The sequence below is a fragment of the Schistocerca piceifrons genome, chromosome 3, assembly GCF_021461385.2.
Source record: "Schistocerca piceifrons isolate TAMUIC-IGC-003096 chromosome 3, iqSchPice1.1, whole genome shotgun sequence".
Lineage (NCBI taxonomy): Eukaryota > Metazoa > Arthropoda > Insecta > Orthoptera > Acrididae > Schistocerca > Schistocerca piceifrons.
Window position 1 is genome coordinate 75740373 of NC_060140.1, and position 26286 is coordinate 75766658.

Below are 26286 nucleotides of genomic sequence, written 5' to 3' on the forward strand. Positions count from 1 at the left end.
TCTATCACTTCTTTCCGTTATCTTCTTCTCTAACTGTAGTATCTAGTTAGAAAACTATCTGATCAAAACTAAATACTGATATTGCAGATGCTGACTAGATGCTCACTTCATTTTACACATTAAAAAAAATGCAGTTATGACACTAGCACTCTCTCATCATGTATGAAATGCTTAACAGTTAATAAAAATGACTAGAAGTGATTCCTCTGCGGCCACAGTTGGGGAGTTTTCGAAGAGAGAACTTCTTTCAGCTCAACAAACGTTACCTGACAAGTTGCTGAGACTTCAAACAGTAACACTTTACTTAGTTTGTTTATTGTAGCTGTATTGCTTGATATCAAAATTATGTGGCGTCATATGAGATAGTAATACTATACTGAAGTGTTCAGAATACATTTTACACAATTCAAGTGTTACAATACCTAAACTAAATCATTATGAGTCATAAATGTCTTGTTTCCAGGCTGACTAGCAAAAATATGCCTAGACAGTTCACTATAACCTCAGTTTTTATCTGACATTACGCATACCACAACAGTTGAAAAGTCTACTGTTCATATCTTTCACACTGTCTCATCATAACGGACGATTTAAATTTTTTTGTTTGCAACTGATTTCGTTTTAGTTTTACACAGTATTTAGGCAACACCTAATGTCCTCCTTTCGTGCCTCAGTTTTTTTAAAGTCCAAACAGTGAACAGCATATGAGAAAGATCACCAGGAGAGTTGTCAAAACACTGTGTAAAGGCAATCTACTTCAGCTGGAAATGCAGAACGTTCCAAACCTGTATCTTTGGCTGCAAACACGTGATCATCTTAGTCTCAGGTTGTTGATATGGGAGTGAGCTTCACAGTGGTATCATTATTCTTTTATTCCTTGCTTTTGCTATGAAAAACTATGGAATGTTGTCAAAAACAGCGAATTTAGAAATGTATGTGTAGTTATGCGATCAGGTATGAGCCAGTGTAAATTGAAGTGCAGACTATTGTGTGCAATGATAGCAGCTATACAACTATCTAGTTTAATTTTCCTGTAGTTTTTTAAAAGTATCACTTATTAATGAGTATTTATCGCCTTCAATTAAGTATTATTCTTTTCAAGTAACTGTTGCATTTTCCTCCTTCTAGACAAGAGAACCAACCCTATATACTGCTAGGATTGTCATGGGCACTGAGATGCACTGAGTCTTATGTTCTTACTATAAAGTTTATATTGCTGCACCACTGTTTTATTTTCTGAAAAGACTGAAAGAACATCACAGCATGCTATTGGTGGAAAATTGCTTGTAAGGTTTATGATTACAAAAAACAAATAATGAAACAAGTTTTTGCTATCTAGTGAATATAATTTACTTAAAAATTCACACACACAGGAAAATGGAACAATAAACAATTTACTGGCCAAAGTAACCTATTTACTGTTCAGGAGAATACACTGACACACTCGTACCCTCTGGCTACTGGTGATACATAATATACATTTAGGAAAATCGTATGTACAGTCCTTATTTACAACAAATTTGTACAGATATATTTATATACACATTGATTATGAGTCTTACATCACAGACAACAGCAGAAGTTACGACAACAACACTGACTGTTTAGGATATTTAAATTGCTTCATCTTAATAAGTAGAACATCAAGTGAATAACAACACATTACATTAAGTGAACAAACGACATTACACAAGATATAGAGACGCTACAAGGTACGTTTCTGAGCAGTTCAACTCCAATTGTCTAAGCACAAATGTGCAACAAATTTCCTTTTTCCAAATTTAATGATCAGTATAACAATTCAACCATAAAAGTTATAATTTTGTTATTCCAAACCAGAGGAGATCTTGCCTTGCTCAGATTGAGCACCTCATAGCTGTGACAAATTTGGGGAAAAGTTCGAAATGTATTCCACTGTAACTTGGGGGAAAAGTTCGAAATGTATTCCACTGTAACATGCAATTCCACTGTAACATGCTTATAACTATGAAAACATTGAGTGAAAGGACGACACGGTGTGATTCAAAAACACTTTTGAGATCCACTCATCATATACAAATAGTACTGCTCACTGTTAGTTTTGTATACAAAGGTGAAAAAAGTGTCTGTCAAAAAATTTCCTGAAGCCCTGATATGACAGATGGTCCGCTTAGTGACAATGTGATGATGACTGGATGACTTTCGAGATGATGGTGACGGTGATGACGAGGTGATGACAGCGATACGGTGCTGTTCTGGTCCCTCAGCAGGATACAGGCCTGCTGTCAACCGGCGTCGCCTTGTCGAGGTGTACAGGCGCCTGCAGAATAGAAGAGAATGACGTGGTCAGACACACAGTAAAGTCTCAGCAACATCACAGTGGGCAAGGTGGAACATTTAGAGAGCAGTGAGCTGACAGAAACTAATGACACAGTTGCCGTTCCCTTGTCCAGTTATTTAGGTGGAAAAAACAATGGACTGCCATTTTCAACCAGTAGCATAAGTACGCTAGTTTATTTATTTTCCCTGCATACCAAAAATGAGGCCTTTCGAGGCAGTTACAAAGAGATAAATTAGTACTGTAGTTAACTCATTAGTCATTTTTTTGTAACAAAAAACAGTCACAATTTGCTTTGCTAGTACTTAGCCACCTTCAGACTCTTATGAAAGCATTTACATTAAATTTAATATAACTAAAATGCACATTGTTTCAAACAGCAATGCTTTCATTCACATTGCTATTTAGTAACATCCAAGCAGTGTGTAATACTTGGGTGAAAGACACACAACATGCAAGCTAACATGCTTAGCCACGAATTTCTTAGAAAGAAGAGTGGAGAAGTCATATCTGGGTTTGAGTCTGTACTTTTAAAATTCTGTCACATATTCAGCAACTACTTTTTAAAATATTACAAAAATTTCATTTCATTCATTGTTCTCAGATGTGATATTAAGCAAGAAACATATTTTCTTTTTAGTCATGCATGATAGTATACATAAAATATTTATGCAGATACCAAAAGGCGTTTGTTTGCTGCCAAAACGCATTGTACCAGTTTTACTCACATACAAAATGGGGTTACAATAAGGAAACACTGTCACAGGGTGCCAAGAAGAATCACTGTAAGATCGGTCTTTCTGCATGTATTAGAAACACTGCAACGTATGCATTAGAAATCTTCAAAAGTTGAAACTGGAGGCAAGAAGAAAAACATCAGAACTTGAAAGTAGTATGTCAGGGATTTTAGGAATGATGATGTGGATGAAGATCTGTGTAGCAATGCGTGATGGCTATCTAAACCTCTTGGAGCAGATATAAAGAGTTGGGGGTAAACGAGAAGTTGAACTCACACCTTTACTCGACGTCCATAGCAGTGAGGAAAGATGTAATGGTCATATGAAGAGAATGATGGTTATCTGGACAAGGATGATACTATGTGGTTGGAGTGTGGGAATGAAATTGACTAAAGAGACACCTATGATCATAGAGGATGTTAGCAGATTTCCTCACTCAAAGATAGGCCTATATCATAGAGTACGTCCGACAACAGCTAAGCATCAATCTGCAAGTAAAGGGCGGTGATCTTTGCGTAGAAAGGTGTTTAATCATGATGTTGCAAAGTTCGGAACTTCGGTTTTGGTTCGTGTGAAGTTTTCGAGTTCGGTGCAGAGCCGCTCCGTAGTGAGGGAAATTTATGAATGGGTAAAAGTTTGGCGGATGTTTTGAATGGCTGGGTTGTTGTTACTCGCTGAGAAGCAGGCGCCGGGATGTCAGGCAGTGGAGGGAGGGCTTTCGGCAGGTAGGATAGACGCTGCTGACAGTGTGTTTGCCTACGTGACGAGCCCGCAAGGTCGCCGGCGGCCGGGCGCCTTGTTCCGTGTCGGCCGACGCAAACACCGGGCAACAAGGGGCAGGTAGCTGCTTGCTTGCGCCTACCGACACGTAGCCACGCAATCTGCACCCGGGCCGAGCACGCGCGCCCTCGCTTCTGCCATACACAACACTGTAAAAACTAACTGGTGGAGACTGTCTCCTGGACAGAGTCGTGGTACAAACCACCACTAGACTATTCAGACGCTCGCTCATTTTCCTATATCAGTCTGGGCCATTTCCGAAATGGTTCTTTGGGAATGAAGGGATGTTGTCATATTACTGATATAATTATCGTCATTTACGATTCAGCGGCTCATCTTAGAATACTGCTCAAGTGTGTAGGCTCCTACCAAATAGGATTAACAAAGAATGTTGAACGTACACAGAGAAGGCCATCACGAATGGTCACAGGTTTGTTAGACCGGAGATGTTGAAAGAACTGAATCGGGTGGCACTTGAAGAAAGCGTATACTACCCCGAAAAAGCCTACTAAGAAAGTTACAGGAACCGGCTCTGAAGAATGACTCTAGGAATATACCACAACCCGCTATATATCGCTCCCACGAGGACCATGAGGAGAAGAAGCGTATAATTATAGCACTCCATACGTGAATACAACGGGAGAAAGCCCTTATAACTGATACAATAGGACGTACCCTCTGTCAAGTGCTTCAAGTGATTGGTAGATTAGAGAGATAGATGTAGACGTAGATAGCTGAGCATTAGTAGCTATGCGAAGTACTAAGCATTAAAATAAACTAGGGACAATGAAACCAAAAGGATCGCTATCGGAAATATGGAATGAAACGGTGGAAAAAGGTGTCCTCTAACTGCTAGATCAATGATGATCAAAATGAATGCCGAACTCATGTAGTATATATCGGATATAGAAACACTAGTAAAAGTCTCTAAGCACGTCCGACGTTACCTGGATGACTCTATTCCAGGAAGTTCGATTGGAAGAGGAGGAGTAGAAGATGAACTTCATCGCCGGGGGCCTGCCAGGTCTCCAGAACTCACACCTTGAGACTTTTACTGTGGTTTTACGTAGAAGACTGCGCCCCCCCCCCCCCCCCCCCGTTCCATAGCCTGACGCTCTTGGAAGTCTGCGACATCGAATTGTTGAAGCTGTGAATACGATAACGACAGACCAGCTGCTTCGAGTGTCGCGGAAAATGATCCAACGTTATCATATTTATCGTGAAGATATGGTGCTCACACTATATATATATATATATATATATATATATATATATATATATAGGGTGAGTCACCTAACGTTACCGCTGGATATATTTCGTAAAACCCATCAAATACTGACGAACCGATTCCACAGATCGAACGTGAGGAGAGGGGCTAGTGTAATTGTTTAATACAAACCATACAAAAATGCACGGAAGTATGTTTTTTAACACAAACCTACGTTTTTTTAAAATGGAACCACGTTAGTTTCGTTAGCACATCTGGACATATAAACAAATACGTAATCAGTGCCGTTTGTTGCATTGTAAAATGTTAATTACATCCGGAGATATTGTAACCTAAAGTTGACGCTTGAGTACCACTCCTCCGCTGTTCGATCGTGTGTATCGGAGAGCACTGCAACATACATCGCTTTTCTACAGAATGATCTGCCAGCGTTGTTCGAAAATGTTCCACTGGATACTTCCGTGCATTTTTTTGTGGTTTGTATTAACCAATTACACTAGCCCCTCTCCTCACGTTCAGTCTGTGGAATCGGTTCGTCAGTATTTGATGTGGTTTACGAAATATATCAAGCGGTAACGTTAGGTGACTCAATATATATATATATATATATATATATATATATATATATATATATATGTGTGTGTGTGTGTGTGTGTGTGTGTATTTGGCGATATTGTCCGTGTCGATGCATTTAATCCAATGATCCAATATTATGGAGGTACAAATACAATTCTATGTCAAATACAGTATCTGATCTGGCACGTTCGACTAGGAAGTCCATCAGTTCTGTTGTTTGGGAGCAAAATACCTGACATTGTCTAAGTTAGACTGGGCGTCGAATGCAGTCTACGAACAGCGAGGAAAACTTTCTTGATGAACACAAAAAAGTATTTTCATCTGATACGGATACAAGTGCTACGCAGTTTTTCTGAAAGTAAATGTCTCGAGCGCATCCTTGTATGGAAGTCAAAAGATTAACAGTGCAGCCCATAAGAAATCAGAAGATTTTTAAATGTGGTAACTTGACTAAAAAGGACGTTATCATTTAGGCAATGGATTTAACTGTGGCTAGTAAAAATTGTGCAGGCTGACCAAGGTTTGAACACAGTAAGATTCAAAACGATGTAGGATGCAGAGCTGATGCATAGAGTTCAAACGGGTGTTCACACGACACTAATGTGGCGAGCTAGATCAGACCACCTTCGGCCAGAAGGCTACAGTAAGTTGTTTGATTCCTTTTCAGATACGATCAAATTCGAGTGGCAGACGCTCAAGAGAGGTATTGTGCGTCAGGGGTAGGTTTACTACAGAAATTTCGACAGAATACTTTCCATGATTAGTCGTACAACATATTACTTCCTCTCACATCTCGCGAAATGACCACAACGAGAAATTACAGTATAGATGCTTAGCGTCGATCATTCTTCCCACGGGCCATTCGACAGTGGAACTTGGGAAGGGGCGGGGATAAGTTAGTGATACCAGAAGTACGCTCTGACATACGCCGTTAAGTGGCTTGCGGGGTAATGACGTATTCTTTGGATTTTGTTCTAGTTCTGTAACTGCATGCTTGAATAATTGCAGGCCTGTGAACGCAGTAATTGCGAAATTGTTTCGCCGGTGCGGCGTGGAGAATAGATGCGCCCCAGATGCAAGTAGAGAGCAGGCGAGGCGTTCCTTCGCGCTCCTTCCAGGCCCTACTCATTACGTGGCAGTTAAAACGCCATCACCGGCTGCGGTTGCGACAGACGCACAGCACGCCTGCCGACGGTCACCGGTTTCCATCTGCAGCTGAACCCTGCGGTTCCCGGCATACACGTCGCGTGTCACTTTTACGACCCTACGAGACAGACATACAGAGGTGAGGGCCGTACCACTGCTGATAGCTGAAGCAAACACGTCAGAAGGCTGCTACGAAACTTGCCTACATCGCGCAGTGAAATGAGGCATGGAAGGTAATACGTGAACAGTAGTATCGCTGAAGTCTGCTGTGTATTTTTCATTCCAGCTGAGAAGTAACAGCTGCGAGAAAGTAGTAATAATACAGGAAAGCGTTATTAGGGTTCGCCAATCCGTCGAAGACTAGAGCTCTAATAGCAGATTGAAAGAAGTCCTTTTTGAAGGTAAACAGGATGGTCCATTGATAGTGACCGGGCGAAATATCTCACGAAATAAGCATCAAACGAAAAAACTACAAAGAACGAAATTCGTCTAGCTTGAAGGGGGAAACCAGATGGCGCTATGGTTGTCCGGCTAGATGGCGCTGCCATAGGTCAAACGGACAACTGCGTTTTTTTAAAAGGAACCCCCATTTTTTTTATTACATATTCATGTAGTACGTAAAGGAATATGAATGTTTTAGTTGGACCACTTTTTTCGCTTTGTGAATTACATAGTCGTGTACTACACGAATATGTAGTAAAAATGGGGGTTCCTATTTCTAAAAAAAACGCAGTTGATATCCGTTTGAGCTATGGATGCGCCATCTAGCGGGCCAACCATAGCGCCATCTGGTTTCCGCCTTCAAGCTAGACAAGTTTCGTTCTTTGTAGTTTCTTTGTTTGACGCTTATTTCGTGAGATATTTGTCCTGGTCACTATCAATGGACCACCCTGTATATACCAGCATAAAAACTCCTATTGACGATGGATAAATTTACCCGAAATGGTTTTAGGCACGTCAACAGTGTATTTAGATATTTCTATAACCATTCGCCTTTTGTTCTGTTCTTCAGTTTTTATTTCCATTACCGGTTCCGAATCGTCTATCGATTCATCAGCAGATCTTACATATTTATTGCACGTTCGCTGCGTTGTAGGTGTCCTGCGTGAGTGGAAAGATGTAAAAACAAAACATGTAAGCACTGAACGTGGCGAAAATTATTGACATTATGAGATCGATCTAATTACATTCTTTGCAGTTACTACCAACTACAACGATCTCATAATGTGAATAATTCTCGCCACATTCAGTACTTACGTGTTTCGTTTTTACATGTTGTCACTCACGCAGGGCCCCAAAACGATGCAAACACGCAACAAATATGTACCATCTGCTGATGAATCGCTAGACGACTGGGAACCTGTAGTGGAAATTCAGAATTGAAGAACAGAAGGCGACTGGTTGCAGTAATTGCTGGAAGCCTTGGTCATCACAGTCGCAGTGTTCCACATCCACAACGGATACAAGTTTCAGTGATCACTGTTCTCTCCGCCTCCGCAGGTGAATGATCAGTTCGGCGGAATGCCACGTGTTCGATTCCCGGCCGTGTCGAAGATTTTCTTCTCTCGGGGACTGAGTGCTGTGCCGTACTCATCATCATTTCATCAACATCGACAAGGAAGTCGCCTCACATAAAGAGACTTACACGTGACGACAGAACTCCCCGAAACGCAACTTTCGGCCAAAAGTACCATGGCACATTCAACATTCTGTGTCAGGACGAATGGAAAAAGCCTACATTGTTCCCTGCGGACAGGATGCAGTCAAGTCTAAATGTGTATAATTACTGTCTGAGGGTGGTTGTACAGTAGTACTAGTGTTGTACTACTAGTAGAATTAGTAGTTACAGTAATAGTCGACATAGAAGGCATAGGGGATGCAGTATTAGATAGGAGAGTTTTGCCAGACTTGACATCAAATAAGGCAGAAGGATCAGGAAACTTTCCTTCTGAATGCCTACAATCATCGCGGAAAGTGGCAACCAAATTAATATTCAAGATGGTGTGTAGAGGAGAAATAACATCAGACTCTCGCAAAAATTTTATCCACAGAATACCGAAGGTAGCGAAAGCAGGTGAGTGTGACAAGAATCGCACACGAGCTTTACAACTCACGTATCCAAGTTGGCTGACAGGAATGATATCCAGAAGAACGCAAAAGAAAACTGACGACCTGTTAGCTGACGATCGCTAGTTTGGCTTTAGGAAACATAAAGGCAGCAGGGAAGCAGTTATCTCGCTGCACATGATAATGGAAGCAACTCTCTCCGTCCGAACACACCTGTAGCTCCCAACGGTACCAACCGACCGCCGTGTCGTCCTCTGTCGATAGGCAGACATGGAGGGATATCTGGTCAGAACACTGCTCTCCCGGCCGTTGTCAGTTTTCGGACCAGCGCCGCTATTTCTCAAACAAGTCGCTCCTGAACTGGCCTCACAAGGGCTGAATGTGAGCACTCGCTTGCCAATAGCGCCCGGATGACACGGACGGTGGCCCATCCAAGTGCTGGTAAAGCCCAACAGCGCTGAATTACGGTGATCTGACGGGAAGAGATGTTGTGACTGCAGAGTGAAGAGTGGAGTTAAGATCAGCGTGAAAGGATATGAATGATAAGATTCGCTGATGACACTGATGTCTCCGATAAAGCAGAAGTAGAATGTGAGGAAGAAATACATGGGTAGGATTTCTGCTATCTGGGAAAGAAAAACAAGGAAGACCTAGAAAAATAGATTAGCACAGGCAAAGTGCCCATTCCAGGCTAAGATATATCTGCTAGTTGCAATAATGGTTCAAATGACTCTGAGCACTATGGGACTTAACTTCTGAGGTCATCAGTCCCCTAGAACATAGAACTACTTAAACCTAACTAACCTATGGGCATCACACACAGGCTGCTAGTTACAAACATCGGTCTTAATCAGATGAAAAATTTCTGATAAAGTATGTTTGCAGCACAAAATTGTATGGTAGTGAAGCATGGACTGTTGGGAAAACGGAAAAGACGACAATCGAAGCGTTTGAGACGCGGTAGTGCAGGAGGATGTTGAAAAAGGGTGGAATTTAGAGGTTCTCCGCAGAATCGATGAGAGGCGATGTGGCGAAGAACATTGAAGAGGAGGATGGCAGTACACATGCTGAGGACTTCAGCGAATGATTCCCAAGGTCCAAGAGGAAGCTGTAGAGGGTAAAAACTGTAGACAGCAAATAATTGAGGGCGTAGGTTGCAAGTGCTACTCTGAGATGAAGAGTTCGGAACAGGTGCAAGTAGGCTGTTTAGGTTTTTATGTTGGTAACGTCACGTAGCGCTCTGTATGAAAACCACTGGCTGTGCTGTGTGCACTCTGTGGCTGGTTGGCATTGTTGGAATATTCGCTATTGTAGTGTTGGGCTGTTGGATGTGAACAGCGCGTGGCGTTGCGCAGTTGGAGGTGAGCCGCCAGAAGTGGCGGATGTGGGAAGAGAGATGGCAGAGTTTTGAGAGCGGACAATCTGGACGTGTGTGCGTCAGAAAAAGGAAATTTGTAAGACTGGATGTCATGAACTGATATATATATTATGACTTTTGAACACTATTAAGGTAAATACATTGTTTGTTCTCTATGAAAATGTTTCATCTGCTAACTATGCCTATCAGTAGTTAGTGGCTTCAGTAGTTAGAATCCTTTATTCAGCTGGCAGTATTGGCGCTCGCTGTATTGCAGTAGTTCGAGTAACGAAGATTTTTGTGAGGTATGTGATTCATGAAAGGTATAGGTTATTGTTAGTCAGGGCCACTCTTTTGTAGGGATTATTGAAAGTCAGACTGCGTTGCGCTAAAAATACTGTGTGTCAGTTTAGTGTTGATCAGAATAAGTAAAGAGAGAAATACCTGAGTACGTTCAGTTCTGCTCAGGGGTTTACCAGCACGGTAATTCATTAATTTTTGTAGGGGGACGTTTCACAGGAGAGAAATTCCTGGCGGGCAGCATCAAACCAGTCATACGGCTCACTACTCAAAGACGGTAGTAGTAGCAGTAATCCCGCTTTGTACCGTCACCCGCTTTCTGCACCCTCCCAGTCTGACGCGAGAACGTTTAGAATAGCTCTGTGGCGGCGGCAGCTGCTTGCAGAAGGGTGCGCCGTCCCGCAGCCAGCAGCAGGTGTTGGCGGGTGCTGCGCTATCGTGGGAACGGGCCCGTCCCTGCCAACACCAGCTGCGAGCAGGCCTCCACGGCCCTCGCCGTGGCCGCCAGATAAGTAAAAACCTGCGGGGTCTTACCGTAGCGTAGCGTGCCGAGCCCTGCGTGGGAAAACAGATTAGCCGCGAGCGGGCTCCACGACTCCGCCTCGTGGTACCCAGCCAGCTGGCATCTGCGGGCAGTGCAGTCTGTACTCAAATTCAGTAGAAAGACGGTACAAACCCCACGAGACCTTTCTCGCCTGTAGTTATACTGTGTCTGCGCTGCGTAATCTCACGGCAATACAGAGCTAATTATGAGGCGGGATGAGAAGCGCTGCAAGATTGTGCACTGATGAAGCTGTTGGTTACAGTATTGCACACCACTGTGAAGTGCACGGCAGAAGTTACTTAGCATGGTGCCATATACACTACTGGACATTAAAATTTCTACACCACGAAGACGACGTGCTACAGACGCGAAATTTAACGGACAGGAAGAAGATGCTGTGATATGCAAATGATTAGCTTTTCAGAGCATTTACACAAGCCGGCCGGGGTGGCCGAACGGTTCTAGGCGCTACAGTCTAGAACCGCGCGACCGCTACGGTCGCAGGATCCAATCCTGCCTCGGGCCTGGATGTGTGTGGTGTCCTTAGGTTAGTTAGGTTTAAGTAGTTCTAAGTTCTAGGGGACGACCACAGAAGTTACGTCCCATAGTGCTCAGAGCCATTTGAACCATTAGCCATTCACACAACGTTGGCGCCGGTGGCGACACCTACAACGTACTGACATGAGGAAAGTTTGCAACCGATTTCTCATACACAAACAGCACTTGACCGGCGTTGCCTGGAGAAACGTTGTTGTGATGTCTCGTGTAAGGAGGAGAAATGCGTACCATCACGTTTCCGACTTTGAGAAAGGTCAGTTTGCAGACTATCGCGATTGCGGTTTATCGTATCGCATCATTGCTGCTCGCGTTGGTCGAGATGCAATGACTGGTAGCAGAATATGGAATCGGTGGGTTCAAGAGGAAGGCCGTGCTGGATCCCAACGGCCTCGTATCAGTAGCAGACGAGATGACTGGCATCTTACCCGCATGACTGTAACGGATCGTGCAGGCACTGCTCGATCCCTTAGTCAACAGATGGGGACGTTTGCAAGACAACAACCATCTGTACGAACGGTTCGACGACGTTTGCAGCAGCATGGACTATCAGCTCGGAGACCATGGCTGCGCTTATCCTTGACGTTGCATCATAGACAGGAGCGCCTGCGATGGTGTACTCAACGACGAACCTGGGTGCATGAATGGCAAAACGTCATTTTTTCGGACGAATCCAGGTTCCGTTTACAGCATCATGATGGTCGCATCAGTGTTTGGCGACATCGCGGTGAACGCACATTGGAAGCGTGTATTTTTCATCGCCATACTGGCGTCTCACCCCGCGTGATGGTATGGGGTGCGGTTGGTTACACGTCTCGGTCACCTCTTGTACGCATTGACGGCACTTTGAACAGTGGACGTTACATTTCAAATGTGGTACGACCCGTGGCTCTACCCTTCATTCGATCCCTGCGAAACCCTACATTTCAGGAGCGTAATGCACGACCTCATGTTGCAGGTCCTGTACGGGCCTTTCTGGATACAGAAATTGTTCGACTGCTGCACTGGCCAGCACATTCTCCAGATCTCTCACCAACTGAAAACGTCTGGTCAATGGTGGCCGAGCAACTGGCTCGTCACAATACGCCAGTCACTACTCTTGATGAACTGTGGTATCGTGTTGAAGCTGCATGGGCAGCTGTACCTGAACACGCCATCCAAGCTCTGTTTGACTCAATGCCCAGGCGTATCAAGGACGTCATTACAGCCAGAGGTGGTTGTTCTGGGTACTGTTTTGTCAGGTCTATGTACCCAAATTGCGTGAAAATATAATCACATGTCAGTTGTAGTATAATATATTTGTCCAATGAATACCCGTTTATCATCTGCTTTTCTTCTTGGTGTAGCAATTTTAATGGCCAGTAGTGTACTTGTGTGCCATGCAGTTGCGCTCCCGTACGGAGTGCGCGAAGAGTGACTGATCTCTCTACTCCTGCAATTAGACTTTCAAACTTCACTCTCTCCACAGGAGCGACTTGACGGAAGCCTGAGATTACAATTTTTTTAAGTAGGCTTTCGCGGGATAATTAGCCTTTAACTTCAAGAGTTTGCCAATTCAGGTTGTTCTCGATTTCGGTGACGCTCTACGGCCTGTCAAAGCTGTTATCATTTGTTCCACTCTTCTTTGCACATCTTCCGTATCTCCTTTCCGTCCTACTTGTTTTGGGGCCCACACACTTTAGCAATATTGTAATGTCAGTTGGGACGTACAAGTGATTTGGTAGCAGTCTCTTTTGTAGACTTGATTGCTGATTGTGACGATCGTCAAGGACGTGGATAAAATTTCCATATGCTGTAGTGAAATGAAGCTGTCTTGAAAAGTAGACAAAAGCTCATTAACGCCTACAAAAAAGTGGAAGTGTCCTGTAGTATCCGAACACAAGAACGATGGTGGTGCAAATCTTTCCGACCATACGAAGTATTTACCCGGTAACATTAAGAAACGATATGAAATGGGACGATCGCGTAAAATCAGTAACATGGAATGCGAATTGAAGACATTTTGTTTCAAGTGTTCTGGGGACGTATAGCGCATCCGTGAAGGGAATCTCATGCAGGATACTGAATATTGTACCGACAGAGGTGCCGCTGTTGTACGAAGCGGACTGGCTTTAGCAGGGGGACAGTTCAAATTCCAGACCGGCCATCCATATTTAGATTTCCCGTAGTTTGTTTAAATCGTTTAAGACAAATGGAGGTATCATTCCCACGACAAGGGCACGGGATATTTCCTTCCCCTCGTGCGGTTCCCGGTCTCAGCTTGTGCTGCATCTCTAATGACCCCGTCGTCGACGGGACATTAAACAATAGTCTTCCTTCCTTTTTGCAGAAGGGGTGTGGGTATTTCAGTATGACTCTTACTCTGTACTCTAAGTCTTGAAAGCCTGGGACCGAACAACGTAGCGCAGTAATCAACGAACTTGTCTCGCTTTCGGGAAGACCGAGGTTCAAATTCCCGCTCGGCACTGCGGAGGCTTTTAGTGTTTTCACTAAATCATTAACGGTAAATGATGCAAATTTCCTCTGAAAAGGACGTCGCCGATATCTCCTCTCATTGCCCGCCAATATTACCAACTTTCCAGTCTCTAATGAGCACTTCCTTAACCAAGTGTTGGAGGTGTAACAATTTATCGTCCTTTCACAATAACGATCTTTAAGCATTTTACGTATGGTGCTGGAGACGCCCGTTACAGAAAATTCTTGTAAATGTTCTAGAAGGAACGGTGTGAGGACTCATGCATTAATTACGCGCACAAGGAAGAAGCTAGTGTTCAATAAGATGAGGAGCTTCGAACCAATCGATAGACTGAAGCCAAAGAGGGCAATAACGACTGGAGGTACTCATGTCAAGCAGATACATGGAAGTAGGAAAGGGTCGAAACGCAAAGTAAAGGCAATCGCGCAGAGTCGGCTTTAGGTTCTGCAAGTGGCAGAGAGAAAAAAAGGTTTCGTTAAGGTTTCAAGATATGTGTAAGGTTTGTTCGAGGTGTGTCAGTCCACTCGTTCTCAAGTACTGGATGAACGTATTCCGGATGTTGTGCGCGTTGTGAATTAAGCCGCCTTATGACATACAGTTTCAAACTTAAATGCTTGACTTATTGCGTTAAATATTTTACACAAGTGTGAATATCTTAAAGAGTAGATTATGACTGCGTTTAAAATTTTCGGCTAGTAACCATGTGAAATACTGAAAATCAAACTCCTGTTGTCCTTGAGAGTCGTTGGGTGGGCAACCTGCAACTACGATCGTGCAATGTTTTAACCGTTCTGTAATATAGCTTGTAATGGTGCTTGAATTACGTAACCATTACGGCTCCTCACCTCAACCTCTCGATACCAGAAATATTCTACTGCGTTTCTGTAAAATAGTTAACATATTTCTGTGACAACATTCAGATTTGATTTCATTAATGTAGAGGTACTTTGATACATCGATATGTTTATACTGCGCCGGCCGGAATGGCCGAGCGGTTCTAGGCGCTACAGTCTGGAACCGCGCGACCTCTACGGTCGCCGGTTCGAATCCTGCCTCGGGCATGGATGTGTGTGATGTCCTTAGGTTAGTTAGGTTAAGTAGTTCTAAGTTCTAGGGGACTGATGACCACAGCAGTTAAGTCCCATAGTGCTCAGAGCCATTTGAACCATTTGATACCTGCCACATAATATAACTTCGTTGTTGCCCGAGAATGCAATATTTAGCAGCGTGAGCAACACTAAAATCATAATTAATTTTTGACCTTTGTTGTGGTAGGGTTGTTAGAAGCTAAACGCAGTTTGTCTTCCTCTCCCCTCTCTCACAGCTGGCGTTTCAGAGTAAACAAATACGCGCGCTAGGCGCGTCGCTGAGTGAACGAATCAGGGGCGGATGCGGGATGGACGCCCAGGAAGGAAGGGCGGCGTCGCGACGCAGTCGGCCGCAGAGCCGGCGTCGCCCCATCCTGTGCTGCGGATGGCCTCTCTGTGTCCTGGCCTCTGCCCGCCTGCCTCGGCAGAGTCGCCGGTTTGCAGGAAAAGGCCCGCAGACTGCACGGAGGGAGTACTTCCTCAACTGCGGTCTCCACCTCCAGCCTTTCATTTCGCAGCACTGCAGAGGCTCAGAAGAACAATGGCTGGCTGTCTACGATATGCCAGCGGTGATTTCTGCCTCTCCGTGCATAACGTGTATAAGCAACAGTTTCCTCGCCATGCTGTTCTATTCACCAATGAGCACCACACAGACGAGATTACGCTTTCCCTACTTCTTTCGACTTTCCGGCACGGTAATTAGGTGTTGTGTACATATATATATAGATACTCCGAAAGCCGCCGTACAGTGCGTGGCGGAGGGTGTCCTATACCACTATTTGCCATTTCCTTTTCTCGCAAATAGGGTGAGGGAAAAGAACGCCTGCGTACGATCTCTAATTTCTCGTATCTTATCTTCGTGGCCCTTCTGCGCAATGTGCGTTCGCGGCAGTAGAATCGTTCGTCAGTCAGTTTCAAATGCTGGTTTTCGAAATTTTCTCAGTAACGTTTCACTAAAAGAAATTCGCCTTCCCTCCTGGGTTTCCCATTTGACTTAACAAAGCAGCTTAAATCACTTAATAACGGCAAGGCATCCGGTCCAGATTGTATACCAGTCAGTTCCTCTCAAGAGTATGCTGATAAAATAGCTCCATATTTAGCAGTTATACACAACCACTCGCTCACACAAAGATCAGTACCTAAAGACTGGAAAATTGCTCAAGTCACACCAAAACCCAAAAAGGGAAGTAGGAGTAATCCGCTTAATTACAGGCCTATAGCATTAACGTCGATTTGCAGTAGGGTTTTAGAACATATCCTGTATTCGAACATTATGAAGTACCTCGAAGAAAACGATTTATTGACATATAGTCAGCACGGATACAGAAAATATCGTTCTTGTGAAACACAACTAGCTCTTAATACTCAAGAAGTAATAAGTGCTATCGCCAGGGGATGTCAAATTGGTTCCATATTTTTAGATTTCCAGAAGGCTTTCGACACCGTTCCTCACAAGCGTCTTCTAATCAAACTGCGTGCCTACGGAGTATCGCCTCAGTTGTGCGACTGGATTCGTGATTTCCTGTCAGAAAGGTCATAGTTCGTAGTAATAGACGGAAAGTCATAGAGTAAAACAGATGTGATATCCGACGTTCCCCAAGGAAGTGTTATAGGTCCTCTATTGTTCCTGATCTATACTAACGACATAGGAGACAATCTCAGTAGCCGTCTTAGATTGTTTGCAGATGATGCTGTCATTTGCGATTTTGATAAGATATCTGTATGGTGCGAAAAGTGGAAACTGACTCTGAATAAAGAAATGTGTGAAGTTACATGAGTACTAAAAGAAATCAGCTAAATTTCGATTACGCGATAACTCACACAAATCTCAGGGCTGTAATTTCAACTAAATACTTAGGGACTACAATTACAAATAACTTAAATTGGAACGATCACATAGATATTACTGTGGGTAGAGCAAACCAAAGACTGCGATTCATTGGCAGAACACTTATAAGGAGCAACAGGTCTACCAAAGAGACTCCTTACGCTACGCTTGGCAGCGAGGGTGCAGATAGATAGTTCGCCAGAGAGGAACGAAAGGATTTCTTCAGACAGTCGCTGCAGAATATATGAGAAGCTTCAGGTACTTGTGGCTATCATTTATTTGTTAGATGCTTGCTACTATTCTGGAACAGTTTTACAGAGATGAGATTCCTCCCTACAAGGCCATATCGTCCCTGAAAACCCCCAAGGAGCTCCATACGTTTTCTACAGGTTCATACCGTGAATAGCGTCACGTCTGTCACTATAATTTCGCTCCTAACGATGTTTCCCCATTGAAAACAAAGCTCCGCCTTACTGTAATTAAGATTTCTTCAGCTGTGTGGCGGAGATGGTGCCTGAATGAAAGCGTAACTTTTTGTTTATTGGCCAGACTTGCCCATCCTTATGAAGCCTAATGGTTCGATGTCTCTTAATCACTAAATTTTATTCTCTCAACTGTTAATATACCCTCTCACGTATGGAGTACAGAGCAGTGTTTCTACCTGAATCCTGATTTTTTTTTACGGCTCATTTATTTTTATTTCGTGAAACGGTTGTCAATCGTTATATGTTAACATTCCATCTATACCTTCGTTTGCGCAGGTATGAGCTCTTACATTCGATGACTCTGGGCATCTGAATCTGAATGAGAAACTGGACTGGAGATATCACACTGCGCAACCAATCTTCCCCTCTGCAGACATCGCAAGTCTTAGTGGAACAAGCTAAAGGTGTGGAGATTCACGACCTCACGTCGACCGCAGCGACTCTTCCCCACTCTGGCAAACCGGTTACACAGCTGAGTTACCCTAGATCCCAATACGGGATTCCAGTTCGTCACACTAAACATACGCCGAACATCTTCCGCGCATACTCACCGATAATGTCGGAAGGTAATGCACCGAATGTGTTGACATGGAATAATCCACTTAGCACCTACTGCAATTATATGTCGGAAGGTAATGCACCGAATGTGTTGACATGGAATAATCCACTTAGCACCTACTGCAATATATTTTTGCGTGATTCTCATCTGGATTTGCTGTTGTGATAGAACCTATTCACACTGAGCAAGAAATCATTACGTCTTCCGGAAGGAAGAACGTCATCCGAAGGCACATCTTCATACGTCGGAAAGTTTCATTACACTAGCGCAGCAGCAGGAAGCCAGCTTATGATATAGACGTCTGGTACAAGTGAACACATTCGTAGTGTACTATTCCCGAATGGACGGATGTGATTATGTTTTTACAACTTCAGTAGAAAAGTTTCTGACGAAAGTGGTCATGTCCGTGACAGCGTCGACACGTAACGCGGATATCTTAAGTGAAAGTCCGATTTCACACGAATTCATTAAGGAGAGGGTTTTGAAGACGTGAATTCATGGTAGTTGTGCAACTGAATTAGACATTACGATCTGGATGTACCTATTCGTCTGTTTACTAAGTTTGGCTGTTACAAACTATATAGTGCATTCTTGCAGAGAGATCATACTTTGGAAACCTGTCTACTCTTCAAAGAAACATACTAAATAGTAAGCAGAACAATAAAAGTGTAGCACCTCGTGGAAGTATAGAGCTTTATCTTACAGCCCATCCATAAAATTAGCAGGTCTGCGGGGTTTTGGCCGTTCAGAGGCTTTATTCTCTAAGTGAAAGTATTGTAAACCTATAGAACCACTGCAAACGTTTCTTGTAGCGCTAGTAGGTAACTTCAATATTTCTGAATGATTTGAAGGTAGACAAACACATACGATGTATCCTGGCGAGAGGCATCAATGATTACACTAGCACAATATCTTAGCAATGACAGTGTTTGGAAGCATTTCACCACATACGGTCAAGTGCATACGGGCGGAGAATGCAAGGGGCATTTAACGGGTGTTGTAGACTGAATGTCTTGCAAATACTACTTGTTACGAAAAGTTTAACTCTAGTCAGAAACGTGTCTCTTTCATCCGTGAAAGCATCGAAGCTTCTATAACGCTGTTGAGGATTTCAGCTCAAACGTTAAGCTTTAACGAGGCGTGGACGAAAACTTCGTTAGGAGCCGAGCACAGAATATGAATGCATTTGAATAACTAGGAGTTGAAAGCAGGTTTTACCATAGCAAACGTGTCTGCACTCCGTTAAAAGCACGGGACTCTTACCTTTGCACAGCAGAAAGGTGATTTGATTCTTACTCCCGATGCTTTCTCGATGTCTCAGTCAACGACTCATCCCCGCTGGACGAGAGATTCGTATACTATTAGTGGAAAAACCAACAGAACGTAACGAAACATACATTATTCATTTTTGATTAGGAATGAAACTGTTGTTGGTAACATGCGAGCTGCATTGAGACTTTATGAACGTATGTTTCTTCTATTACTCGTAGTTTCCCACAGTATTCCTCCTTTCGTTACCATATGTTCACATATTCAGCTCTTATTACTATACAAAACATTCAGTTTTACATTTTACACTTTGTTATCAGTCTGTCGTTGCGAAGTTTCTCACTCCTTACGTATCAGTCAGACTTTTCCTGTACTATTTACCAGATCTCTTCTTCATCTTTACTTCTTTCCATGTGGCACCGATGAAGTTTCAAGCGTTGCTTGCCCTTGCTAGGAAAAACAACTGCCTCCAGAAAACTGTAAAGCATCCACGTGAATCGTGACTGTGGTCACCTCCACAGTGGGAATTACCTCAATGTCTGTGAAGGCCAGCTGCTCATCCCGATGAAGCCATAGAACGAAATTGTCGCGAGTTTCAAACTTCATCCCCAGCTGCTGCGAGAACTCTATTGAGAAATAGTTAGTGAAAAACTTTGTTACGTCAAATACTTCTCATAAATGTCTTTCTTCAGCTCAAACCTCGCTTAACTGCAGAGTGACCTATGGGGAACACATGTTTTTAGATTGGCTCATACGTCGTTCACATCTGGACTGTCCGATATTTCAGATGTCAACCTTTGGTTTTGTACAAATAAAGATTTTTTAAACTTTTTTTATTCACTGAAACATCGTCACACTACTTTTAATCTTAAAATCGCCCGTTTCCTGTAGACCAGCCTGTATTTGTCCTTGGAACATTTTTACAATGCTGTTGGACACGTCAGATACACTACACAGTATATTTACCCGTGAAAGCAAAAGGAAACATAAGTTCACGATGGCAGAGTCCTGCAGAGACTTTGGTAGATGGCCACAGTCAGTCCTAGCATTTGCCTGAAGCTCATACGAAACCACGCTACACCTAATCACGATGGCCGGCAGAGACAGAAATCTTTTCAACTCAGGCAACCAATATCCCTAAGGAGCAACACACTGATCTGTCGTAAGATCCCCACACACCTGCTCAATCGTATCCCGTCATCAAATGGGTGAAACCTACAAAGGAATGAAGCGCAATTGCTCGTTCGTGGTCGGCTACCTTAGATCGCTTTACATACCGCTTACATACCTCTCATTTGTCACAATGTAACTGCCTAGCCGCTAACCACCACTTACGGCGATCTAATCGATCGCCACTTGAATGAGTCGTCAACGTCAAATTGCGATGTGGGATGCTTCGGTAGAAAGGCTGTTCGGAATGTCTGGGAACGCACACGAGCTGCCGTGCTTGCGTGGCACCTTTTAAGGCGAGGAATTCTGCAGCGTGTATCTAAGAGCAAAGTGGCCTACATAGGCAGCGACAAGGGCTTAGCAGTTGCTGCAGTGCCGCCGTAGAGACGCCCTTCTAGGGCACCGAGCTGTCTGCGCGTGGCTCACCGTATGTTTTGTGAGCACACAAAAGGCGTTGTCAGTACGGCCAACGTGAGACACGGTGAGTTCAGCACCATATGCTACAACCGACCGGCGCGTCGGTGCCAGTCAAAACTGCAAAGCTCCGTTTCCTTCCGACAGCTTGACGGTGCAGCGTGGACGTCGCATTTTTAGTCTACTTCCAGAGGCAACGATCGTACACTTTTTGTGAGAAAGTTGCTTCAAGTAAAGACGGAGTACCACGCCGTCAATCTCCGATATAAAGTGGGCCAGTGATTGCTGCTGTAAACTACAGAAACGATATTATATTCGGTGTGCTTTAAAGTTAAATGAAGCGAGTTAGGCATACGCTAGTACTCGTGGTAATAAGCCTCGAAAACACGATCGGTAACGTTCTTTCGTTTGGAGGCAATGCTCCACCGTTATCAAGCATCGTAATACAAGTGAAATGTTGATACGTGACATGCTAAGACTCTTTTTCTAACTATTTGTAGTTTTTGATTTTGTTGTGGCTCACCTTGCCGAATGTCCCTGATAAATTAAGAAAAATGTGTGAAGGTCGACACTCAAAATCAAAAACTGTTTCTTGGAACGGCAAAGAATGAGACAATGCGACAATACTAAATACATTAAGATTATTATATGATGTCGTGATGATGGGCTGCGATCGAAAGGCGAGAGCAAATATATTATTCCCTTTAAGAACAAGTGATCTGTTGGTTTTAGTGACCTAATGAGGGAGTTATACAAGAGGTGTACATAATGTACGTAACTGTCGCAGGCCGCCTGCACGACTTCACTTCCTAACTCTGGTTAAAAAGAAGTCCCCTCCTATAACTCCCGATAACATTAACAATCTTTGATATTTATCCAATTGTTACATTTTCTCTGTCTTTTCCCCGATGTATACATTTTATTAAGCAAAATATAAAACAAATCAGTGATGATACGCGTCGGATTAACATTTGCAAGCACGGCGATGGTGGCGACGCACACTTCATATAAATGTTGTCATGGTGAAATCGAACATTCTAGCGTATTGTAATTATTGGGAAGGAAGCGTGCGAAATGTTCTCAGAGGTCTTGCAAAAACACGGGCATTAAACCCAAAAATGGTCAAATCTATTTTCTTACATTTTGCTGTGTCACAGGCCCTGAGAGCGAAAATGAGCAGTTATTACTGCGTGGGATTCCAAGAGACACGAGACCGCGAAGTCAACGTGTCACGCTTCGCTGTGCCTTACGTCGATTCAAATTCGAATACTGTGGTATTGCACTGACAGTGTCGACATACACAGCACGTATAAGATTCGTCAATAGTACGGGAAACTCGTTGCTGGTGAGGTATCGATCGCTTCATTACGCTTACGTTACTGTTACTGCAGCTGGGACTTCAATCGTATCACTGACTCGCTGAGTACACGAAAAACACTGAGTGTTGATTGAGATTTTGCTGCGATACGCATATGTGATGCCAAGTGGGGGCGAAGTGCGTGAGGTGCGAACAAGTACAGAGTGACACACACACACACACACACACACACACACACACACACACACACACACGCACGCACGCACCAGCCTCCAGCTGTGGCCGAAGTGACATTTAGGTTTAAAACACACGCCGCGCTGAGCAGCACCATACGGCAAACTTCTGCCTGCAGGTGTCCTGAACAATACTGACACAGCCAGTCGCCGAATGCTCAGAAAAATTTGTGCACTTACATAGAAACTAGAGGATGCAGCTACACACTAAACTACGGTTCCAAAACACACCTAGCACGTACTAGCTTTAACTAAGCTCAAGGTAATTTCAATCATCTCTAATGTTGCCTACAAATGAGTTTAATTTTCGAGTAATTATGAAAAGACAGACATTGTAAAGCGAAGGAAGAACAGAGAGACGTAGTAAGTAAGCTTTTCCACGCTAGGGATTTGCTGACATGAGCTTCACGGGGAAAGGAAACCAATAACAGACTGTCATGATACTTAATTAGCACGATGCACAAATGACTAACTATCTACGATGCTGGCAGGCACTGGATAGGCTATAACATCACGGGAATACTCTGAATTAAAGCAAGAAAGCTCAGCGCAGGGAAAAGAGGCGTAAGTCTGATGAGAAACGCACAACATGAGGCAGAAACACTCCTCAGTGCACACGGACAAACTTCACCACTAAATGCCTCACGCCAAAGGATGTTACGAGCGTCTACATGCAAAGGCAAGGAATGACAAATGTCATATGGCATGTTTACATGCGAACTACACCACATAATAAGCAGAAGACGGCGGCACAGTTACGTGGCGACCCTGGGTGTTTTAAAGTCAGAAGTTAACTCGCTCCGTACGCTACCATCGGGTGGTGGAAGGATAAATGTTTCCGGGTTCCAGCCGTGTCGAGGAGGCAAAAGGCACGTCCCAAACCGTCACTTGTCAGTTGACAGGGACGAGGTCTGTCGTCGATGGTATACGCTGAGGAAAGGAATCATCATGGCAAGCGGACATATAAACCATCCACGCGGAGAAACTGTTGACGTTGGGAGAAAGGTAGAGTAAAACAAGCAGCATGATCGCATATGTGGCATTATGGACACAGATTTAGTCTAGGCGCTAAGCACTTTTGCAGACCCCACAAGATATTTTAAAAATCATGAAGTTGCCTTCTACTTTGGGTCAGGGATTTGCTCTGCCTCGTGATGACTGGGTGTTGTGTGATGTCCTTACGTTAGTTAGGTTTAAGTAGCTCTAAGTTCTAGGGGACTCATGACCATAGATGTTAAGTCCCATAGTGCTTTGAACCATTTTTTTGCCTTCTGCTTTACCGAAAAACATCACAAGCAAACAAGTTTTCTTCTGGCAACGCAAGCAGTTTCGCTCAAGTTTTGTACCCACACAATGACGTGCACGACGAAGTGTCAACTGTCCGGGGTCACCACAGGAGCCGTCCGCAGATGACTGTTCACATGAAAAGCAGGACAGGATAAAAGTCAAACGCGGCTGTGGCAAAACTGAGTGACGTACAAGTTACGTGGCAGAGATCTATATTTACGAGCTTAATTTCAGGGCTGCCAGGTATAGATTAAAAGCGCCGATTTACAGTGTGGCTGATGAATACAGTGTTTACTTAATGGCCATGCATGTTCACGTAACTTGCGCGGTAGAATATAGTCACAGACACGGTTTTTGGGAACTTGGAGATTTTTAAACAGACCTTGAACGCATGGACTTTTTACCTTAGATATCATTGTAGTACAGTCTGCACATTGTAACCGGTCGGAATAATAAAATTCTATAACGAGGTACACGTACTGAAGCGGAAGTATAACCGTAGAAATGTTTTATAGAATTACACAGTTATGAGACGCGAAGCACAACATAGCGCATTCCTGCGGTGGAACAGACGCATAAACACGCGACTTCGGTATTCCCACGCGTTGCCTCAGCTGTCAATACATGCAGTCGCGGGAAGCAGAGGGTTAAACGCACAGTTTTACTGCCACTACTTTAAGACAGAAATATGCAGTGAAACTACCGGGCAATTACAGGGTACCATGTGATGGAAAGAGTCACGTATTGCACTCCCTCGCGTATTTTCATAGTTTGTGTTCAACTATGGATCAATCTGTGACGACAAGCTTTAATCGTTTACATATTCGTTCGCTTCGGTAACTCGCAACCAAGTTGTCACCTTCCGTCTCAATCTACGACTGTGTCTACACGCTATAGAGCAGTCTGTGACCACAACCAAGATTTCTGTGGGGAGCGGGGATCCCATTACCGGTCTCTAACCCAAGAAATGCGTGGAAATCAGTCTGTAAGAAACGCGAGACACAGCTTTATCACTGTTAAGTGTTGGTGAGAAGAGGTGTCAAGAATTAGTTTACTTTTGGAGTTACCACGTACGAACAGTATACTGCAAGCAAGTCCGTATCGAGGATTGTTGCGGTTGAGCGGTGTCACGAAGTAAGTCGCAACGAGAGAACTACGAATTATTACTATACAGGTTGCTGGCAACAAGTACGACAGCGGTGCCAAGAAAGCTATTGAGTAATTAAGGGTCACTATGAAATACACGTGATAATAAGGATGAATCTGTTGCCGCTGGAGAAAAAAGGCAGCTCTGAAAGAGTAAGAAGTTGATGGGAACAGCTGTTAAGAAGTACTGTCATGAGTTCTCTCACAGACGCTTTCAGTACACAAGACAGCAACAGTGACTGATGCAGCAGGGCAGTTACCGGGTGTCACGAAGTAGGAGGAAACGGTAAAGTGCTGTGAGGCAGGTTTGCGACGACACGCTACGCATGCAGATACAGGTGTGAGGTGCAGGGCTAGCGGTGGTGTGGCGCGGGTTGGAGTCTGGTACTGACCGTGGCGGCGTGCAGCAGGTCCTGGGCGGCGCAGGTGGCGTTGACGGCGACGCCGACGTTGGCGTTGGGCGCGATGACGCCGAGCGGCTGCCTGGCCGGCGCCGGGGGCAGCGCGCCGCCCCTCTGCTGCGGCTGCCTGGCGCCGTCCACCGCCGCCGCCGCCGCCGCCACCGGGTGCGTCTCCAGCGCGTACTGCAGGTCGCAGATGTAGTCGATGACGTGCTGGATCACCTCCAGCTTGGACAGCCGCCGGTTCTTCGGCATGAACGGCACCAGCTCCTTCAGCTTGGACAGGTACATCTGGATCTCCTCGTTCTCGACGTCGCGCCGCTGCCGGTGCACGCGCCCGTTCGCCACGGTGTTGAGCGGGCCCGCCGTGCCGCTACTCGCGCCCGCCGGCGTAGCCGCCGTCGCCGTGGTTACCGACTTCATCGTACTACTGTGCTTGCACTGCTGCTGCTACTACTACTACTGTCTACTCTCTCCCGCTCTCCCCAACAAACTGCGGCCCCCACCGCTCGCCGCGGGTGCTTTTAAGCGCTCGGCTGCCCCCACCACCGCGGCCCGTGCCCCCGCCCTCCGGCGGTCGCCCGCGGCCAATCGCAGAGCGCGCTGGGAGTGGCGTCGGGCGCCACCGGCCAGTAGCGGCGCCCGGGCCCCTACTGCCGTGGACGCACCTGCGCGCGCCGGCAGGAATGTAGTTCCATCTGTGGAGAGAACCAAAAATCAGGGTGTCGTTCGCTTCCTCGTCGCAGGGTCCCGCTACGGCGCACCTGTGCCCCTGTGCTGCCCTGCGCCACCTGGAAGTGACACCTGCAGCATCGCACCTAGTGACGTAGCCGGGGCTCAATGAAAGTCCCTCATTCCGGGTGTCGAACACCGCAGTCTTAGTTCAAATTGCGTACAGTGGACAATTTAGGTTAACTTTAAGCGCGAACATCTTAGGTAAGGTTTTACCACGTCTGTTATTGATATCGAATGAACACGACACCATCTTTGTTTGCAAAATATTCA

General features: G+C 44.6%; 1 protein-coding gene across 1 annotated transcript; it reads right to left on the minus strand.

Moving 5' to 3' along the window:
- Positions 1–1325: 1325 nt before the first annotated feature.
- Positions 1326–25766, minus strand: LOC124788050 (protein extra-macrochaetae-like). The gene is made up of 2 exons (XM_047255117.1): positions 25273–25766; positions 1326–2299 (listed from the first exon to the last, which is right to left on the minus strand). Exons 1-2 carry the CDS (start codon positions 25702–25704, stop codon positions 2243–2245), a joined length of 489 nt encoding a protein of 162 aa, XP_047111073.1. The 5' UTR covers positions 25705–25766; the 3' UTR covers positions 1326–2242.
- Between the last annotated feature and the right edge of the window lie 520 nt (positions 25767–26286).